This window comes from Oryza glaberrima, chromosome 7 (genome assembly GCF_000147395.1).
Source record: "Oryza glaberrima chromosome 7, OglaRS2, whole genome shotgun sequence".
Classification (NCBI taxonomy): Eukaryota; Viridiplantae; Streptophyta; class Magnoliopsida; order Poales; family Poaceae; genus Oryza; species Oryza glaberrima.
Genome location: NC_068332.1, coordinates 13559553 through 13577097, shown reverse-complemented (window position 1 = coordinate 13577097; position 17545 = coordinate 13559553). Strand labels below are relative to the sequence as shown.

The 17545-nt window shown below is 45.3% G+C and overlaps 2 protein-coding genes across 4 annotated transcripts; one reads left to right on the top strand and one right to left on the bottom strand.

The window, feature by feature from the left end:
• The first annotated feature begins 308 nt into the window (after positions 1-308).
• Positions 309-15725, top strand: LOC127780603 (uncharacterized). Of its 3 annotated transcripts, none has more exons than XM_052307531.1 (3): positions 309-517; positions 824-896; positions 1227-1532. In XM_052307531.1, exons 1-3 carry the CDS (start codon positions 424-426, stop codon positions 1282-1284), a joined length of 225 nt encoding a protein of 74 aa, XP_052163491.1. In that variant the 5' UTR covers positions 309-423; the 3' UTR covers positions 1285-1532. The 3 variants fall into 3 exon arrangements, with proteins under 3 accessions (XP_052163491.1, XP_052163490.1, XP_052163489.1); XM_052307530.1 differs by lacking the exons at positions 824-896; positions 1227-1532 and adding exons at positions 14143-14215; positions 15463-15725 and having other exon boundaries at positions 340-517; XM_052307529.1 differs by lacking the exons at positions 309-517; positions 824-896; positions 1227-1532 and adding exons at positions 13590-13820; positions 14143-14215; positions 15463-15725.
• On the bottom strand, positions 1931-3450 carry LOC127780602 (hexokinase-1). The gene has a single exon (XM_052307528.1). The coding sequence runs from the start codon at positions 3425-3427 to the stop codon at positions 1931-1933; it is 1497 nt and encodes a 498-aa protein (XP_052163488.1). The 5' UTR covers positions 3428-3450.
• Positions 15726-17545: the final 1820 nt, after the last annotated feature.

Sequence of the window (17545 nt, the reverse complement as noted above, 5' to 3'; positions counted from 1 at the left end):
CGCGGTCTCGAGTTGCATGCTGTGGGCTCGCGACGCGCGACGGAAGAAGCAACGCAAGCACGAGACGAAGACAAGTCCGTCCGCGGATTTGAGGCAGTTAGTTGATCTGAGCTGCAGGCGAGGCGACGGCCAACATGGATCAGGCCAGCCACGTACGGTACGGCAACCGTTGACGTCAAACTCGAGGGGCTAAAATTCAAGTAAACAATTAAGCCGGTCGGGTAAAGCCTGCTCCCGGACGAACAAAGAAATTGCAACACCCTTTTCCGGTTTAAACCTACAGTACTATATAAACAGCCATCCGTGACGACGAAGAGCACCACAACCAAGACGCGTGGAGCCGAGCCGACGAGCCCTCATCAGATCAATCGCTAGAGGAAGAAAAGAGCAGCAGCAGCAGCAGAGGAGGACGAGAAGGAGGAGATGGGGGAGATGAACTGGGTGAGCAGGAAGATCCACCTCTACAACGTCACCATGGGTCTCTACATGCTCGATTGGTGGGAGCGCTGCCTCTTCAGTATCCTTCTCCATCTATTTATTTACTAGAAATTATTGCTCTTTTCTTGCTGATTTCGTTCGTGCTTTTTTTTTGGGGGGGGGGGGGGGGGGGGGGGGATTACCATCTTCATTATCTCTGGTTTTGGTTGGAGTTGGATTTTGTTTTGGGGGATAGAAGATCAATGTGAACAATGGAAAACTGGTCGCGCATGGCCATTGATTAGGCACATCTCATCAATTTCACTTTGCAATTTTTAATATGAGGAATCTGCTTGCATGATTGTATTGGCATTATTATTCAGTCGTTCCTCTTTAACTGGAGAAGACATGATGGTACTGATTCTGCTTTGGTTCGTCTGCTTCAATGGCTCTCGCTTTGCCAGCGACGTCTTCGACAGGTACACATCCCGCTCCCTAATACTCCTACTAATTTCCTACTATCATCTTAGTACTATGAGTCAATCCAGTTTAGGCCTATACCGGACCATGATTAATTTCATTGCAAACCTACAAGTTCCTGCACTAAAATGGAGGAATTTAATTTATACCATTTGGACCATTTGAAGTCTTAATTAAAGATCTACTAGTATTTGATTTGGATCATTCGATCTGTTGCTGCTTTGAATTGTTTCACTTAATTGTTCATATGTATTAATTCTATTTTCTATTTTTCTAAAACTATTTCGGTCATATTGATCCTTAATTATTTTCCATCAAACCTCTTTCAGCCATCTAAAGGCTCGGATTATACCTGGTGGAAACTATGGCTTGGGCATTGAGAAGTAAAAGTAAGGAGGAAGCAGGTTATGAAATTATGGAAGCGGCTCAAATAACATCGGACTGTATTTTGGTGTACGAAATAGTTCCAAAATGAAATCTGTTTATGATTATTTTTATACCGATATTATGTGCAGTTATAGAATCATAAATTGAATTGTAAGATTTTTCGTTCTGATCTTCAATTGATCGAGCCTGATTTTTTAAATATTGCACTCAGAGGGATGGTTCATGTCTCCAAAGATGTACGTACAAAAGTACCTTCTTTTTTCTGCAGATTCGGAGTTCAGTTTCTGAATTGGTCGAAAATTTCGGGCTGAAATTTAATTTCGAAAATTCCAGGTCTATCGGACCCCTCGATACGAAATGGTCTCGGCTGAATTTTTTGGATTTATTTTTCGAATTTGGTAAAAATTGTTCGAATTTGACCAAATTCCGGACGAAATTTCAAGAAATCAAATTATTTTCGGACTAACATTTCAGAAATTCCGGGCATATCGGTACCCCCGATGGAAATAGCAAAAACTAAAAATTGAGCCCTGGTTTCAGAATATACATAATGCTTCTATTTCATATGTAGTTTTGCAAATCGCATCAAATATTCAAATCATTCAAGCTTGTTTCAAGCACACGCATATTTCACCACAATTCAATATTATGCTCTCTGCGAGTGAGCAGCTGCAACCAGGGCGGCGCCGAGCCCGGAGCCGTCGCTGGCGAGCTTGACGACCACCCTCTCCGCCGCCGCCTCTCCGAGCAGCTCCCTCACCGCGCTCTCCATGCACCGCCGGAACTTGCCGTAGTGCTCGAACAGCCCGCCGTCCACGGCGACCACCGACCTCCTCCTCCGCCCCTCGCCGCCGTCGACCCTCCCGATCTTCTTCAGGATCCCGACGATCCCCGCAGCGGCCAGCCGGGCGGCCCTCGTGGCGACGATGTCGCACACCTCGACGACCATCCTCCTCGCCTCCGGCGACGTGCCGCGGATGCCCAGCGTGCGTTCCAGCTTCTCGCCGACGATGCTCAGGTCGGGCGTCTCGTCGTGGTGCATCGCGGACACGTCGGGTGTCCTGAGGACGAACGGCGTCGCGAGCTCGCCGGCGCCGCCGAGGAGGGAGGGGCACCGGGAGGAGATCTTGAGGAGGACCCTCCTGACGATCTCGCCGAGGTACATCCCGGAGATGAGCTTCTCGTAGGTCTGCTCGCCGGGGTTGAGGCTCTCCTGATCGAGTGCTTCGTCGAACTCCGTCAATGGGAGGCACGGCGAGGCGAAGCTGCCCCACTCGGTGTTGATCACCATGGTGTTCGATGCTGGAAGCTGCGATGGGTGTAGCTTGGCGATGGCGGTGGCGTCCTCGACGTAGGCGGCGTTCGTGCCGGTGCCGAGGATGACGGCGGCCACGACGTCCTCGTCGTAGTAGCTGCCCGCGGCGAGCGTCCCGACGGTGTCGTTGATGAGCGCCGACACGCGCATGTCGAGCCCCCGCTCCGACATGGCCGCCTGCAGCGCCGCCACGACGTCCTCGCCGATCGCGTCGTCGACGGCGAACGCCTTCGTCCACCGGATGAGCGTCCCCGACGCGATGGAGGTTTGGTGCACTGGGAAGGAGAAGGTGAACCCAAGCTCCCTCTCGCCGCCGTCGAGGCCGCCTTCTTCTTCCTCCTCGCCGACGAACTCGGCTAGCGCGGAGGCGATGAAGCCGAAGAGGCACTCCGAGGTGGCGCCGCCGCCGGACATGAGGCCGGGAGGGATCGGGACCTCCCTCGCCACGCGCTCGGCGACGCCGCCGCCGGCAAGCCGCACGCGGAGGACGCGGAAGTTGGTGCCGCCGAGGTCGAGCGCGTAGAACGACCCCTCCACGCCGCCGGTGGGGAGGGTGTCGACGTATGACACGATCATCTTCATCTCGCTGCTTCCGCCCTCCACCGCCAGCCCGGCCTCCATCTCGCCGGCCATCGCCGCGGCCACCTCCGCCAGCCTCGCCGCCGGCGTCGCGCACGCCTCTCTCAGCTCCGCCACCACCCTCTGCGCCGCCGCCATCTTCGGCATCGGCGGCGCAGCTGCAGCAGGAGGCGCCGCGCAAGCGCAGCCCTCCCGGAGGCTCGTCATCGTCACCACCTTCTGATCTGCCGCCACCGCCGCCGCCGCCATGGTCCCGCGCGAACGAATCGAACAAGCTTTGGACCGCACGAAGGTTTCTTGGCGATCCGCACCGGGAACAAGATGTCAAGAAGGCGCGCGCGGTGCTCGATCGATGCCGGAGGAGGAGATGCGCGACGCGCCATATTTATGGCGGCGGTGGTGGGATCAGCCATGGATTCGGATTTCCGAGTCGGATCCAAACTTCGAATTCCGAGTCGGAAGACGCGCGCGCGCGCGCTCCAGTCCGATGGAGCGTACTGTACGTTGACATTTTGAAAGCCCAAGGATAAGGCAACAGGAGACTGCTACAGGTCGGACATTCAATTTGATGTAAATCGTCGGACATTGTTGCACCGTATTATCGAGAAATATTTCACATGTTTCACCTCTCGGTAAAAATTGTTTCAATGAAAATTTTCCAGATGTTCCACTATGAGAGAAAAATGTTTCAGCGCTTTGAGCAAATTTATTTCAATTAAAATGCAATATTCAAAAATACTGATTACAACACCAAGAAATTAATTCATGCAACATCAAGTCAAAATGGAATGAAATATATTAATACAATAAAGTGCAACAAAAAATACAAATAAGCTATAACATAACTAAAAATTCCCAACAAAACCGACCTCTATCTTCTTCTATTCCGGCCACCAGAAACAAGCAACCGACACAGGAGAGAGACATGAGGTGGTGATGTTAGACAAGAACGAGTGCAAATACAACATTTAAACACATACCAATGACAACAAGAAGAATCAACACATGCAACATCGAATCAAAATAGAATGAAACATTATGCGAAAAAACTGCAACAGAAAAATAATAGGGTGCAACATCGCTAAAAACTATGACAAAATAAACCCACCTCCATCCTTTTCTTCTACTCCGGCCACCACAACCACCAATGCGGCGGAGGAAGGTGACAACGTAGCAAAGATGCACCGCGAGGTAAGCGGCCTCCGGCCATGGCCAAGGCTAGCCGTGTCAGCGCCCAGATCAGACACCTCCTCCCCATCCCGCGTCGCCGTGCCTAGCCACCGTCGCTGCCGGCGATGTTCAACGCCTCCACCCTATCCCACATCACCCTACACCCCTGCCATGCCGCCTTAGCCGCTGTCGTGTGGCCGCCGGCGAGGTCCAGCGACTCCTCCCTACCATGCGCCGCCGGTGAGATCGAACACCTCCTCCCTACCACGTGCAGCCTTGCCCCAGTCACCAATGCCGTCGTGTGGCCGTCGGCGATGATGTCTCGCCATCTCTCGCGACTCCCCTGTTGTAGAGACTTTGAGAAGAGAGAGACTTTGAGGAGAGAGAGTATGAGAAGAGAAAGAAATGAAAGGGAACGTGTGGTGGAGGAAGATAGCTGAGAGTTGTGGATAAGAAGGAGGCGTCCGATATTTTGCGCTCGTTCAAATGTTTTGATTCTATATATCATATCACAAACCTGACTTGTTTTATCAGTAAATGTTCTTGTATTTTTACATGTTTATACCAAATTGTTCTAATATAAAAATCCTGTAAGAATTATAATATTTCAAAGTAACCCTCGTATTGGTATATATCATGTGTACTTAGGGTAGAACCTGGTTTAGGTAGGCCTGGTCATGGATCCACTTTTCTCTTAGCCTAAAAAGTGGTGGAGTCAATTTTGTACACCTATTTGTAAGCTAAAAATATGACTGAACCATCATTTTACCTCCCTCAACTATGGGACGAGTCTAATTCGCATTCGATGGTTTTGTTCTACATGATAATTATGTGGCATTACAGTAAGTGGTTTTATCTGACGTGGTACATTAACTTGGTACACATGTGTTGATATAGCATTTATGTGGCAATTCCACCAAAAAAAAGTGGCCTACATATTTGTGAGGGCACCCCTTCCTCTCTCCCTCTCATCTAGATATCCTCATCCTCCCTAGCGAGCCGACCTCAAGGCACATAAATGCTATGGAGAGAAAGAGAGAGGGGGCAGTGTCAGTAATGGACGCTTGTCATTGTCGTTTTGGTGGTGTCTCCCCTAGTGGCTCGTTTCAATGGCAGGGGCAACAGCGATACGAAGCCGAAGGTAGAGGTGGAGGTCAACGAGGACGACCATGGCAATCATGTTCCTCATGGGTTTTGTCATCACGCCTACCACCTCCATCATCGGTGGACTTTGCGGTGTGCCTCTGCACATTGCATGAAAAGGTGCTTATACTCAATCATAGGAATACCATGTATATGCCATATAGATGCCACGTTAGATCAGGTCAAGGTGCTAGGTAGATGCCACTTAAAATAAAACCACCATCAAAACTTCACAGGAAGGTATATCAGACTTTTTAATAATTGAGGGAGCTTCTACACCCACCCAATTTTACAGTTGGAGAATGCAAATCAAACTCGATGGAGGAAATGGACTTTTACCAGTAGGGTATGAGCTAGGGTTGAGGTGTAAAAGGTCCGTGGTCCATTACCGCACCTAGGTTTGTCCAAGGCCCAGATCAGCAAGGGAATTGGATCCACCTACAAGCCACAAATGGCCAGGCGAGCGTGTTATACTATGGGTGCACTATAAAATAGCACATGAGACTTCTACTGTGTGCACACCAACATCATTTTCCTTGGTCATGATGCAAGCTTACACTAGAAAAAATTCTCTAGCTATCACGTAGGTTTGGTGCGTGCAAAAATAGCACATTTCTTGCAGTCTAGACCCTGATATGTGGGTCTGAGGGTTTATGGAGCCACGTGTTAATGAGTAGTACTGTACATGCAGTACAATAGAGTACCCTCGCTCCATTTCTTGTGCTCTTTCTATGTAGCGCAGTGTATTTGGCACTTCATTTTCTTCTCTAATGCCCTCTAAGGTTCTTTGGTTTTTTTACTCTAACTTATCTAAGGCCCAGTTTAGTTCCCAAAAACTTTTTCTAAAAAATATCACATCGAATCTTTAGACACATGTATGAAGTATTAAATAGAGATAAATTAAAAAACTAATTGCACAGTTAGGGGCGAAATTGCGAGATGAATCTTTTGAGCCTAGTTAGTCCATGATTAGCCATAAGTGCTACAGTAACCCACATGTGCTAATGATGGATTAATTAGGCTCAAAAGATTCATCTCGCGGTTTCCAGGCGAGTTATGAAATTAGTTTTTTCATTCGTGTCCGAAAACCCCTTCCGACATCCGATCAAACGTCCGACGTGACATCCAAAAATTCCCTTTTCGCGAACTAAACATGCCCTAACTTATCTAGGTGTGTCATATATATCACTCTACATGGAAAATGCATATTTGGATCACTAATGGGAATTAAGCAAGTCATTTTCCTATCTAACTATCCACACAAGTATCGTGTATACTAGGATTGAAAAAAGTAGCATATAGAAATATGAAAAAAATCCATAGTGTATTTTCCCCTTTCTCACAACACTACTCTAATTGGCAATACACAAAATTAGTGGAACCAAATCATTTCACAGGTGCCTGTTTTGATGAGTTGTAGTCTCAGTTCTCTCTCGCTTGCCATCCAACCATAGCAGCTTTCATTTTCTCCATGTTTCTGTTCTAGTCGATTACATTGTTGGATCTTGCAGTTACATTGCTAGGTTTGCACATTTCCAATAATAATTTTTTCAATCATACATGGCATGACATATGTAACACATGTCACATGCCTGTTCGTTTCTTCTGAAAGCGGAGGATTAAATTTTAATACTTGTGGCACGCTTTTCAAACTACTAAATGGTGTGTTTTGTGTGAAAACTTTCTATATGAAAGTTGCTCTAAAATATCATATTAATCTATTCTTTAAGTTTGTAATAATTAAAACACAATTAATCAGACGTTATTACCATTTCGTTTTGCGTGAAACACTTAATCTTTATCTTCATCTTCATATTCAGGAGATTCAAACCCCAGGCATATGACTAAATTAATCCACAGTAGTGATCCAAATGTGTATTTTAAAATTAGAGTGATCTATATAACATATTTAAATAAGTTGAATGACCCTCCATTCATTTTACTCTCAATATTATACTAGGAGACACCCGGTTAATTCAGAACCAGATCCTCTTACAGTGTTTTTTTTTTTACATAATAGGTTTTCATTAATCCGGCTTCAATATCCTCACGTTGGTTTTACAACGTTAGAGGGTAGTACACTACTACAGAAAGAGCCATTGGTGCCGGTTGGGAAACCCTTAGATTTCCCAACTGGCACCCAGCAGGTGGCACCTTTGCGGTGGTCTCAAACGTGTCGGTTTAGGAACAGGTACCTTTCAAGTTCCAGAAATAAAAGAAATACAGTCGAGACGATGCATCTAGCTGCTCCTGATTACACTCACACCAGCATTGATCAAAAATCCCCAAATCACATAGCACAAATCAATCCAGAAAAAAAAAATCCCTAAATCGGTGAATCCCTAAATCATATAGCACAAATCAATAAAAAAAAATCCACAAATCACATGCACAAATCGATCCAGAAAAAAAAAAACCAAATAAGTGATGCCACTCTGATAGCCACTGACACCTCCCCGCCCACCACCAATGTTGGATCCGCCGTCGAAACCGCCTCGCCCACTAACAATGCCGGATCCATAGCGGGAGTTGCCGCCGATGTTGGATCCGCCGCGGGAGCCGTCGACACCGGATGTGGTTCCTCCCGCTGTCTCTGTCGTCTTTGCCCGTGGAGTGGGGAGGAAGAGGGGAGGAGAGGGAGCCGCAAAAAGGGGAGGTGGAGGGGAGGGGGTGGGGGGAGGAGGTGAGGAGAGTCTAAGGGGGCGAGAGGGGGCTACGAGTGGATAAGCCCCCTTTGCGCTAAAAAGATTAGTTATCAGGCTCCTGGCTCAGCTCAGTTTTTACGGGTGTTGATTTTTAATAAATCGGCACCTATAACATATTAAAGGTTTCGTTTTTTTAAAAGACCGATACTTATAGTATACGTTGTCGGTTTTTATTTAAAACCGGTACTTATAGTATGTATTCGGTTCACGGAGGTGGGATACATGCCGGTTTTAACTATTTAGGTACCTATAGTGCCAACCTCAATGTGCCTTTTTTATAGTGGTAGTTCCTTCATCCACCGTCCTTAAAGCATCTAATGTGCCTCTTGCTTTTGCTTCATTTCAAGCTGTTTCCATTATTAGTCCTAAGTTTAAATTTTCGTAGGAGCGAATTTTAAATTAGGTTATTCGATGGCTAAGTTCCTGTTTGGAATTCTAAGTTCTTAATATAAAATGACTGCAAATCCTGGGTAAAACAATACCCTTATCTAAAAAAATAAAAAGAAATTATTAGGCCTAAGCCTAATGAATAGCAGCCGAGGTACAAGCCCAATGAGGTCCTCACTCGCAGACTCGCAGTAGCTATCTCTTTCGCTCGCGAATGGAAATATTTGCGCTGTTGGGTGCCGCACCTCGCTCGCCGCCGTCTATCATGCCGACGGGTGCTTTCCTCGCCGCCGTCGTCTGCGTACTGCCAGATCAGTTGCCTGAAAAATACAGTATTCCGATCCTTTTCGCTATCAGTTTCAGAGGAAAACAAGAACAGGAAGATGCAGAGGCGCCAAAGAAGAAGTGGTTGACTAATTGAAGATCAAATTCCCGGCTACTATCAAGTTAAATTCTATATACGCTACTGAGATGGAAGAAGAGGTTAACACCGTGATTCCAATAAAGTGAGAAACTCTGTTTCTTAGGTGACATCCGACGGATTTTAGTTGTTCCCAAGTACTGCTACTCCTTGGATATACTCCGACAACGACGAATTGGAGTGCGCTCACTGCGAAACTCGACGCGGTGACAGTCACTGCCGGCAAACGGTGGCTACCGCCTACCAGCACTACTAGAGTAGTAGTCGGGAACTCGGCATCGGACGACGGTGAACGTGACCGCTTCCTCACCATAGCATCTCGATCAAACGATCTCATGTGTTTGCGTCTTTGCGAGAGATTGAAAGGTTGTTCGATCATGTTTGTATGGGCAGATGGGTTGTTGTTTCCAGGTCGTCGGATGCGACTCGTGAGAGCACTCCTTTGGCAGTGCCCAGACGGTGTCGGCGAACGAGGAACAGCACCTGTCGATGCGATGGACGGCAAAATGGCGAGCGAGGCGCTGCGAATGGTGGCCGGTGCGAATATTTTCCCTTCGCCAAAGAACGAGATAGCGGTGGGCGGTGGGCGGTGGCGCAAATATTTTCCGTTCATGAGGGAACGATAGATAGCGACGCGAGAGGACCGCATTACGCCGTTCCTCAGCTGCTATTCATTGTGCGTAGGTCTGAGAATAGAAATATTCACTCTGTAATGAAGCAAAATCAAGAGGAACGTTGGATCGATGCTTCGGGCACAGTGGATGAAGGAACTGCTGCCCGGCCAGTTCCCTGTTAGGCGTTCACAGTGCTCCGATGTGTCGTTCAGCCTACCCTCGACTCGTCGGAGATTTGCGGCCAACTAGCCATCGGGTGTGACCAAATGAGATCCGCGGAGCCAAATTTGGACACGTGTTCTTCTAACACACTGAGGCCGAGGAGCACCGCATTGTGGAGGTCGTGGCCTCACTGCTTTGTGCCTCCGCGCGCGTGTTCCCCTCCCCATCCCCAAGCCAGTGGTGAAGGAAGAGGAAGAGACAGTGGTGGAGGAAGAGGAGATGGCAGATCTAGTGCCTGCCTTGTTGACGTCCACGAGCCATGCCGCCGCTTGTCGTCGTGCCCGCTCCAAGTCGTCGAGCCTATCGTCGTCCTCCAATCCACGCCACCACCGCTTCAGCCGCCTCTCCGCCTGGTCGCCATCGCCTCTTTGGCTGCCTCTCCACCTGGGGTGCCCCACTGCGGTGGAAGGAAGGGGGGGGGGTGGGAGAGGGAGGAGAGAGAGAGGAGCTTGAGGTCAAGGTAGCACTGCCGAGGTCGATTCAAAGCCGGAGCTCGATAAGCAACTCGGTGGCGCCGCCGTCCGTGGTTTTGTTGTAGGAGAAGGCCACCCGTGGGGCAACGGCGGTGGCTGGGACAGCGACCGTTGCACCATTCGGTGCTGTTGGGGCCACGCCTCTCTGTGCTGCTTTGTTTCCTCCGCTGATGTGAAACCAAGAGAGGAGAGAGAGGGGGGAGATAAAAGTGAGAGGAGAGAGATGTGGGACCCTCTATAAAGTGACCTGTACCTTGGAGTATGTGGCTAAGAACGTCTTGGTCTAAGTGTTGAGGTTTGGTAAATTGTTGTGCCACACCGTTATTGCCCTTTAATTCAATATGAATGTGATATCAAAAATCCTCTTCCATTTATTCCGGCTGCCTAACCACGTCGAGGCCATCTAGCTGGCATCCATTGCAGTGATGGGAAGGAGGAGACCGGGGGGAGGGGCGGGGGGGGGGGGGGGGTTGGCTGGGGTGTAGTGTAGCCGCTTCTGTCGTAGTCGAGCTCGCTCGCCGGGAGAAAGAGAATAGACATGAGGGAGAGAGAAAGAGGGGTGGTGTTCCTTGGCATGAGCCCGCTATTTATTTTTTCAAGTTTTTAAAACTTTCTTACTAATGTAATGCCATTTAAGCGTCATGTTAGATCAAACCAGATCAACATATCTTTTAATTTTTTTAATGCTGACTTAATGATACGTAGGATAAAACCATCGTTCAATTGTAAAACATATTCTTTGTTGGATCTGTGTTCTGTCAATGGAAACGGAGAAAATCACCTATTTTTCTTGACAACATGGAAATAGAAAATCACCTATTTTAAATTATCATAATAGAAATAGAAAAGAAATTGAAAAATTTTGCAAACCCAAGAAATTTTAGATTGGGGTAGGTATAGATGGCCATTCGGCCCGCCTGGCACGGGCTAGGCACGGCCCAAGAAGAATCTGGCTAGTACGGCACGGTCGGCTCTTCATGCCGGCTTGTGCTGGCCCACGTGCCACGCCTCAGGCCCAGGCACGGCCCACCAGCAGTCGGGTCAGTCCATGCCGGCCCGAAGGAACTGGTGGCACATCGTGCCTTATTTGAAATAAGTCTATTTCCCCTCCTTCTTCTTTGGGCTGTGACATATATATAGCTAAATAAGTCTATTTTATGTCCCTATTCTTTTGGTCGTGCCATATAATGTCTATTGTTGCTCCCTATTCTTTGTGTCGTGTGTTATATATGGTTGAAATAAGTCTGCTATGCATCCTTGAACTTCATACCGAGCTTAGCCATGCTGGCCCGCTCGTGCCGTGCCGGCCCAGCGTGCGGTGGGGAAGCCCAGGCACGGCCCGACAGTCGGGCCAGGATGGCACGGGCACGAACCCCAGTCGGGCCATGCCGTGCTTGGGCCGGGCCAAAACGCTAGGGGTGGGCAGAAAAAGACCGAATCGAAAAATCGAGACTAAGAAATTCGGTCATCAATTCGGTTCTAGGCAGTGAAAGACCGAATTTTGTTCGATCAATTCGGTTAGTCTCCTCGGTTAACCGAATAGACCGAAAAGACCGAATTAACAAAAAAAAAAGTCTAAATGCAACCTAAATCCACTAAGTTTAATAGGATTAAACTCTAATTTTCACGTCCCTACTTCTTCTAGGCATGCAACCTAATAAGAGTCATTACTCATCCGTGCTTACGGATTTTTTTTTGTGATTTTTGTTTCGTAAATTTCCATTATTTCTTTGCATGTATGAAAATGTTGCTGAATTTCGGTCAGGACCAAGACCGAGACCGAATTTGTCGGTCCTTACATTTTTGCATTGAAATTCGGCCTTCACTTTTCAAAGACCAAGATAACCGATAGACCGAATACCGAGACCGAAAATTTCGGTCAGACCAAATGCCCACCCCTTCAAAACGCCGTGCCTTGGGCTGGGCTGTCGGGCCTCGGATATGTCCTCTCTTTCCAGTGTAGGGATTTGTATCGATGTTTACTGTGTGTCCACTATAAAATAACGTACGAGACTTTCACTTTATGGCACACCAGCAGCGACATCATTTTCTTTGGTGACAACTAGCAATGCAGGTTCTACTAGAAAATATTCTTTGGAATAGCTATTAGCCTATCACGTAGGTTTGGTACCGGAAAAATAGCTCACTTCTCGTTTACTAGGATTTATGGAATTTTTTATTAATATTCTCTTTTTTCTCTATATATATATATTAAATTTGTTTGAAATTGAGTATATACCCATTTCAAATGAGTATGAAACTTTTTAAAATGTTTAGGTATTAACGTCAAGTTCTTTACTTCAAAGCAAGTTGAACTGAATTTGAACTTGTTTTTGTTAGATTTTGATTCTATGTATATAACCTCTAAATATATAATTAGTTAGATATATAATCATGGATTATGAAATAAAGTTAAATTTGAGTTGTTTTGTTGATAGGTATAGGTATGAATCGAATTCTTATAACTAGGTATATACTCACAATTCGTAAATTTTGAAAAATTTGAGTGAATTTGTGTATTTGATACCATGGTGCCCCATACAGGTGTATATTGCAGTTGGACATTTTAGCATACTAAACTTAAAAAATCGATTTTCGCATACTGTTACATAGCCATGTGTGAAAATGGGGATTTTCAAGGACATTTTGGTTTCACGTGGGTGCTCCACCTGCGCGCGAAAAGCAAGTCTGGTTATCCGGGAAAATCTTCTAGTATGTGGTAGTGAGTGATAAGTAAATTTACCCTGAAAGTTAATTATTCGATAGTCATCATCAAATAACAAAATCTAAAATCTAATTGGTTCAATGCTTCAATTCAACCTAGTTGATGTCAAATATATACAGGATACTATATACAATAAACATGACGGATGTTCCGAGGACGGACAGACGCCATTTCAAGAAGAAAATTCATGTCAAATCAAGGAGTCTCTGCATGCACGCGTACGGTCCAGAAAGGCATGGCTTAATTTCTTCCGACGAGCAAAACTGACGGGATTCAATCAACAAATATTCAGACTCCTCCTCACCCATTTTTTTTTAAATAAAAACCTCAAAAGGCAGAGGGCGAGGTCAAGTTTCAGTCGCTTCCATGTGGGCCCCATGTACCAGTAGAAGAGTCACAAGACGAAGACAAGTCCGCGGATTCGAGCTGTAGGCGACGGCCAGGATGGACCCGGCTGGCGTTGACGTCAAACTTGAGGTGCTAAAAAAAAAAAAAAAACTGGTCGTGTAATCCCCCCTCGCCCTATATCGGTTTCCCCTATATAAACAGCCCAAGAAATCAAGCAACAGCATTCATCGGAGGAAAAAAAAAATAGATTCCATTTCAGAGGCAGCAACCAAGGCCCGAGGATCTCCTTCCCGTCCCAGTCAGATCGATCGCGGGAGGAAGAGAGGCAGCAGCGGAGGAGATGGGGGAGATGAACTGGGTGAGCAGGAAGATCCATCTCTACAACGTCACCATGGGCCTCTACATGCTCGATTGGTGGGAGCGCTGCCTCTTCAGTATCCTTTTCCACCTTACTCCTTACTGTTTACTTCAAATTATTATTATTGCTATTTTCTTGCTAATTTTGTCCTCGGGGTTTTGGTTGGACTCGATCCGCTTTGGCTGGAGTTGATTTTTAGTCCAATTCGTTGTTGGGGATGACAGAATTACTGAAGGACAAGGGGGAAAACGGCCATCCAATTGGTCGCGCGTGGTCATTGATTAGGCGTATTTCATCATTTTTTTTCTTTTCTTGAAAAAATAATCAGCATGGGGAAATTTGCTTGCACGATTGTATTGTATTACTATTGTTCAGTTGTTTCCCTTTAACTGGAGTAGACATAATGGTGCTGATTCTGCTCTGGTTCATCTGCTTCAATGGCTCTCGCTTTGCCAGTGACGTCTTCGAGAGGTACACATCCTATTCTCATCAAATACTGTGGAATGTTTCAATCCAGTTTGGACCTGCCGGACCATAATTAGTTTCTTTTCCAATCTGTATGTTTTTGTATGAAAATGGAGGAACACAAGCTAATAAACATTCAGAATCATGAAAACTCTGAATTTTTTACCCTGTCATGACCTGGGGAGTGGGGACTCATGGCTTGGTGTGCTATGTGCTGTCTCATTTTGTTTTGTGCTTTTAGTCCATCTTTCGCAATTACAGTAGGTTCCTGGCAAAGTGAAACCCTTCTAAATATAAAAATAGTGGATGTCCTGGAGCTTGTTGTAAATGAATTAGAAGTAAAGGGATAAGGAATTATCTGCCGTGAAAATGATGAGAATTATATAAAGAAAAAAGAGGAGGAAACTAAAAGATAAAATTCAAAAGCCTTGCATATGCTCTTGGACACATGATTACCAACGAGTAAAATATATTTGGAGATTAATGCAACAACGGCACGGTATCACAATGTTTTTTTTTGAAAGATGAATTCATTATACTCAATGATTGTATTTTCATTTGATATAGAGCAAAGAGAAGTTTAGCATGTTTTTTGACCTTTGGTTGTTGAGTACAGTATTTCTCTTTGGATCAGAAATCAACTATTTCCTTATCAGAGGTGGCTGCTGTGCAGTTCACCGCTAAATGTTCTCAAACTCACGGTGATCTCTGCTAATGGGCTTGCGTAGAATGGACAGCTAAAACTCTGATATTTTTCCCCTGTGCCTTTTTATTTGTGATGTCCATGGTCTGAAGTCTGAAACACCACCCCACCATGAACGCAACTGGTAGCGACTCCAATTTGCTATAACTGTGAAATTTTCAAAAAAATTTCAACTCCAAAAATATATCTTGCCAAATGCATATCAAAACACACAAAATCAACAATAGAATTACTTTCAGAAAACTGAATGGAAAACGACAAATTTTGGTTTTGTGGGTTTGAAACTTTTAATCAGATGGTTCTGAGTTCTGACTAGTGACAAGACCATCCAACCTTGGCTATAGACGTAGTTGTGTTTGTACACTATAATACATCATGCTCTACACCAAAAGTAGCTGGTTAGCAGTTAAAAATATATTTGATTTGGATCATTCTGTTGCTGCTTTGAATTGTCCCATTTAAATTGTTTGTAATTCTAAGTTATATATTTCTAATGAACTATTTCGGTCATATATTGATCCCTAATTACTTTCGAATGAACCTCTTTCAGTCATCTGAAGGCTCGGATTATGCCCGGTGGAAACTATGGCATGGGTGTAGGCATGCCATCAACCTAAGTCTGCATTGACAAGTAAAAATAAGGAGGAAGGTTATGAAATTATGGAAGTGGCTATGATAACTTAGAACTGTATTTTTGTGTATGAAATAGTTCCAAAATGAAACCTGCTCATGATTAATTTGTTCTTCCTGCATTGTGTGTAATTCTTCGTTAAATTTTGTTTATGAGCATAATGATCACCTTTTCCCCATCAATTACTGTGTGATCTGCCCTTTTGTGCAAAGTGAGTTCTCTCGTCTCCAATATCACAATCGGAACATTCACTTAAAAACATAGAACAGGATCTTGTAAACCACGCACCCATTTCTATCTGCACTGATTCCTCAAAGTTGTCAACCTATCATTATTTATCTCTCATTGTTCTTGTGTTACTGGTTTATTTTGCTAAATACTATTGTTCTGTTAGATTCACTGTCATCGTCAAGTCCATGTCGACTTGGTTTGATAATGCAATACAAGGCACGAAGGTGGATCCTCCATTCAAATTATTGAACAACTAACATTGCTAGTATTGTCATACCTTCTGCAAATTATTTCACCTTTCACTAGCTCTGCACTAAACAACGTTAAGTTACTGCAGGAGTGGAGCAGTTGTTCAGCTTCATGCGTATAATGTTTATCGATCAGGTGGATATATAAATGGACAGTTGGACAGCGGGACATGGACCGAAGCATTTTTGTTTGAATTTATATCAACCACCAGCTTATAACCCCACTTTCATTTACACATGTGAGTGTATATATATCAGTGTTTGTATCCACACTTGCTCACTTCACGGACCTGCCCTCTTGATATGATACGATTCACTCCTATGGGGATCAAAAGTTTAGCCATCAGTGACGAAGAATCACTCGGTGCCAATGCAACGTGTATACATAAAGTCATGGAATACTCTTCTCTATAAAAGAATTGTTGTGGCCTCGGAAATGAGGGGTGTCAGGAAAACATCTTCGACAAATCATACCCTTCAGTAGGGGCGTCCCGGCTAAATCGGGTCCCCGTGCAAAATATTAAAATAGGCATCTAGTAGCCTAGTAAATCTTTTATAGTAAAATTAAAAACGGGCGTGACGATCAGCCGATCATCAGCGATGAAGTAGAAGCGGAGACCGGAGGGGACTGGGGAGAGGAGACGAAGCGGCTGCGGCGTCGGGACTTTGGCGATACGCGACAACACGGACACGTGAACGGGAGTATGATGGAAGATGTATCGGTTTTCCTTCTGCAGCGTTTTGGGCCTTGTTTTACTACTATTTGGACTGCAAATTAACAAAATTAAAGCCTCTAATATTATTATATATAGGACATACTTAAAATTTGGGGGCCCTGTTCGGTCGCATAGCCCGCCGGGCCCAAGGACGCCCTGCCCTTCAGGCTCTCATTAGGGTAGCTACGTTGCCTCTATATATGATGCACACAAGCACAACTTGATCTGCAATACTGATTGGCACATATGAAGCCGTGGTGATTAACAGAGGCTAGCGAGCTGTCTATGCCATTGTCATGATGTCATCATCAGGTTTTTTTTTTATAATGGAATATAGTATCCCGGCTTTTGCTAAAAAAAGCTACAGACAATTATTACATAATAAAATTTGAGAAAAGGTGTGAATCTAAAAAAATAGAACACACTATAAAAGAAAACGGATAAACCAAACTAACAATGGAGAACACATTTATTGTAGTCTATTTGTGAATCTCCATCCATAATTGGCAAAAAGTTGCATAACCTTAGCCTCCAGCTTGCGACATGCAACTTTCAAGCACTCCTTGTCTTCATCACACCTTTGTAGCTGTGCTCACGTTCGGAGCCAGTGGGTTGCCCTGAAAATGACCTGCATGTAAGAAATTGATGGTGATTTATTGAAAACCATATCATTCCTACTCAGCCATATCACCTAACAAATGGCAGCAGATCCAACAAGTATCAGTTTACTCTTTTTCTTATCAACTCCCAAAAGCCACCCATCAAAAATATGTGATACATATACTAGAAGGAAGATTGAAACCAAAA

What these genes read in the sequence shown, in the direction of transcription:
- LOC127780603 (XM_052307530.1), top strand. Translation starts at nt 424, where the DNA reads ATGGGGGAGATGAACTGGGTGAGCAGGAAGATCCACCTCTACAACGTC. An exon ending in GTGGGAGCGCTGCCTCTTCA is followed by an intron (nt 518 to 14,142) that starts GTATCCTTCTCC and finishes TAACTGGAGTAG; the next exon opens with ACATAATGGTGCTGATTCTG. An exon ending in GCCAGTGACGTCTTCGAGAG is followed by an intron (nt 14,216 to 15,462) that starts GTACACATCCTA and finishes AACCTCTTTCAG; the next exon opens with TCATCTGAAGGCTCGGATTA.
- LOC127780602 (XM_052307528.1), bottom strand. Translation starts at nt 3,427, where the DNA reads ATGGCGGCGGCGGCGGTGGCGGCAGATCAGAAGGTGGTGACGATGACG.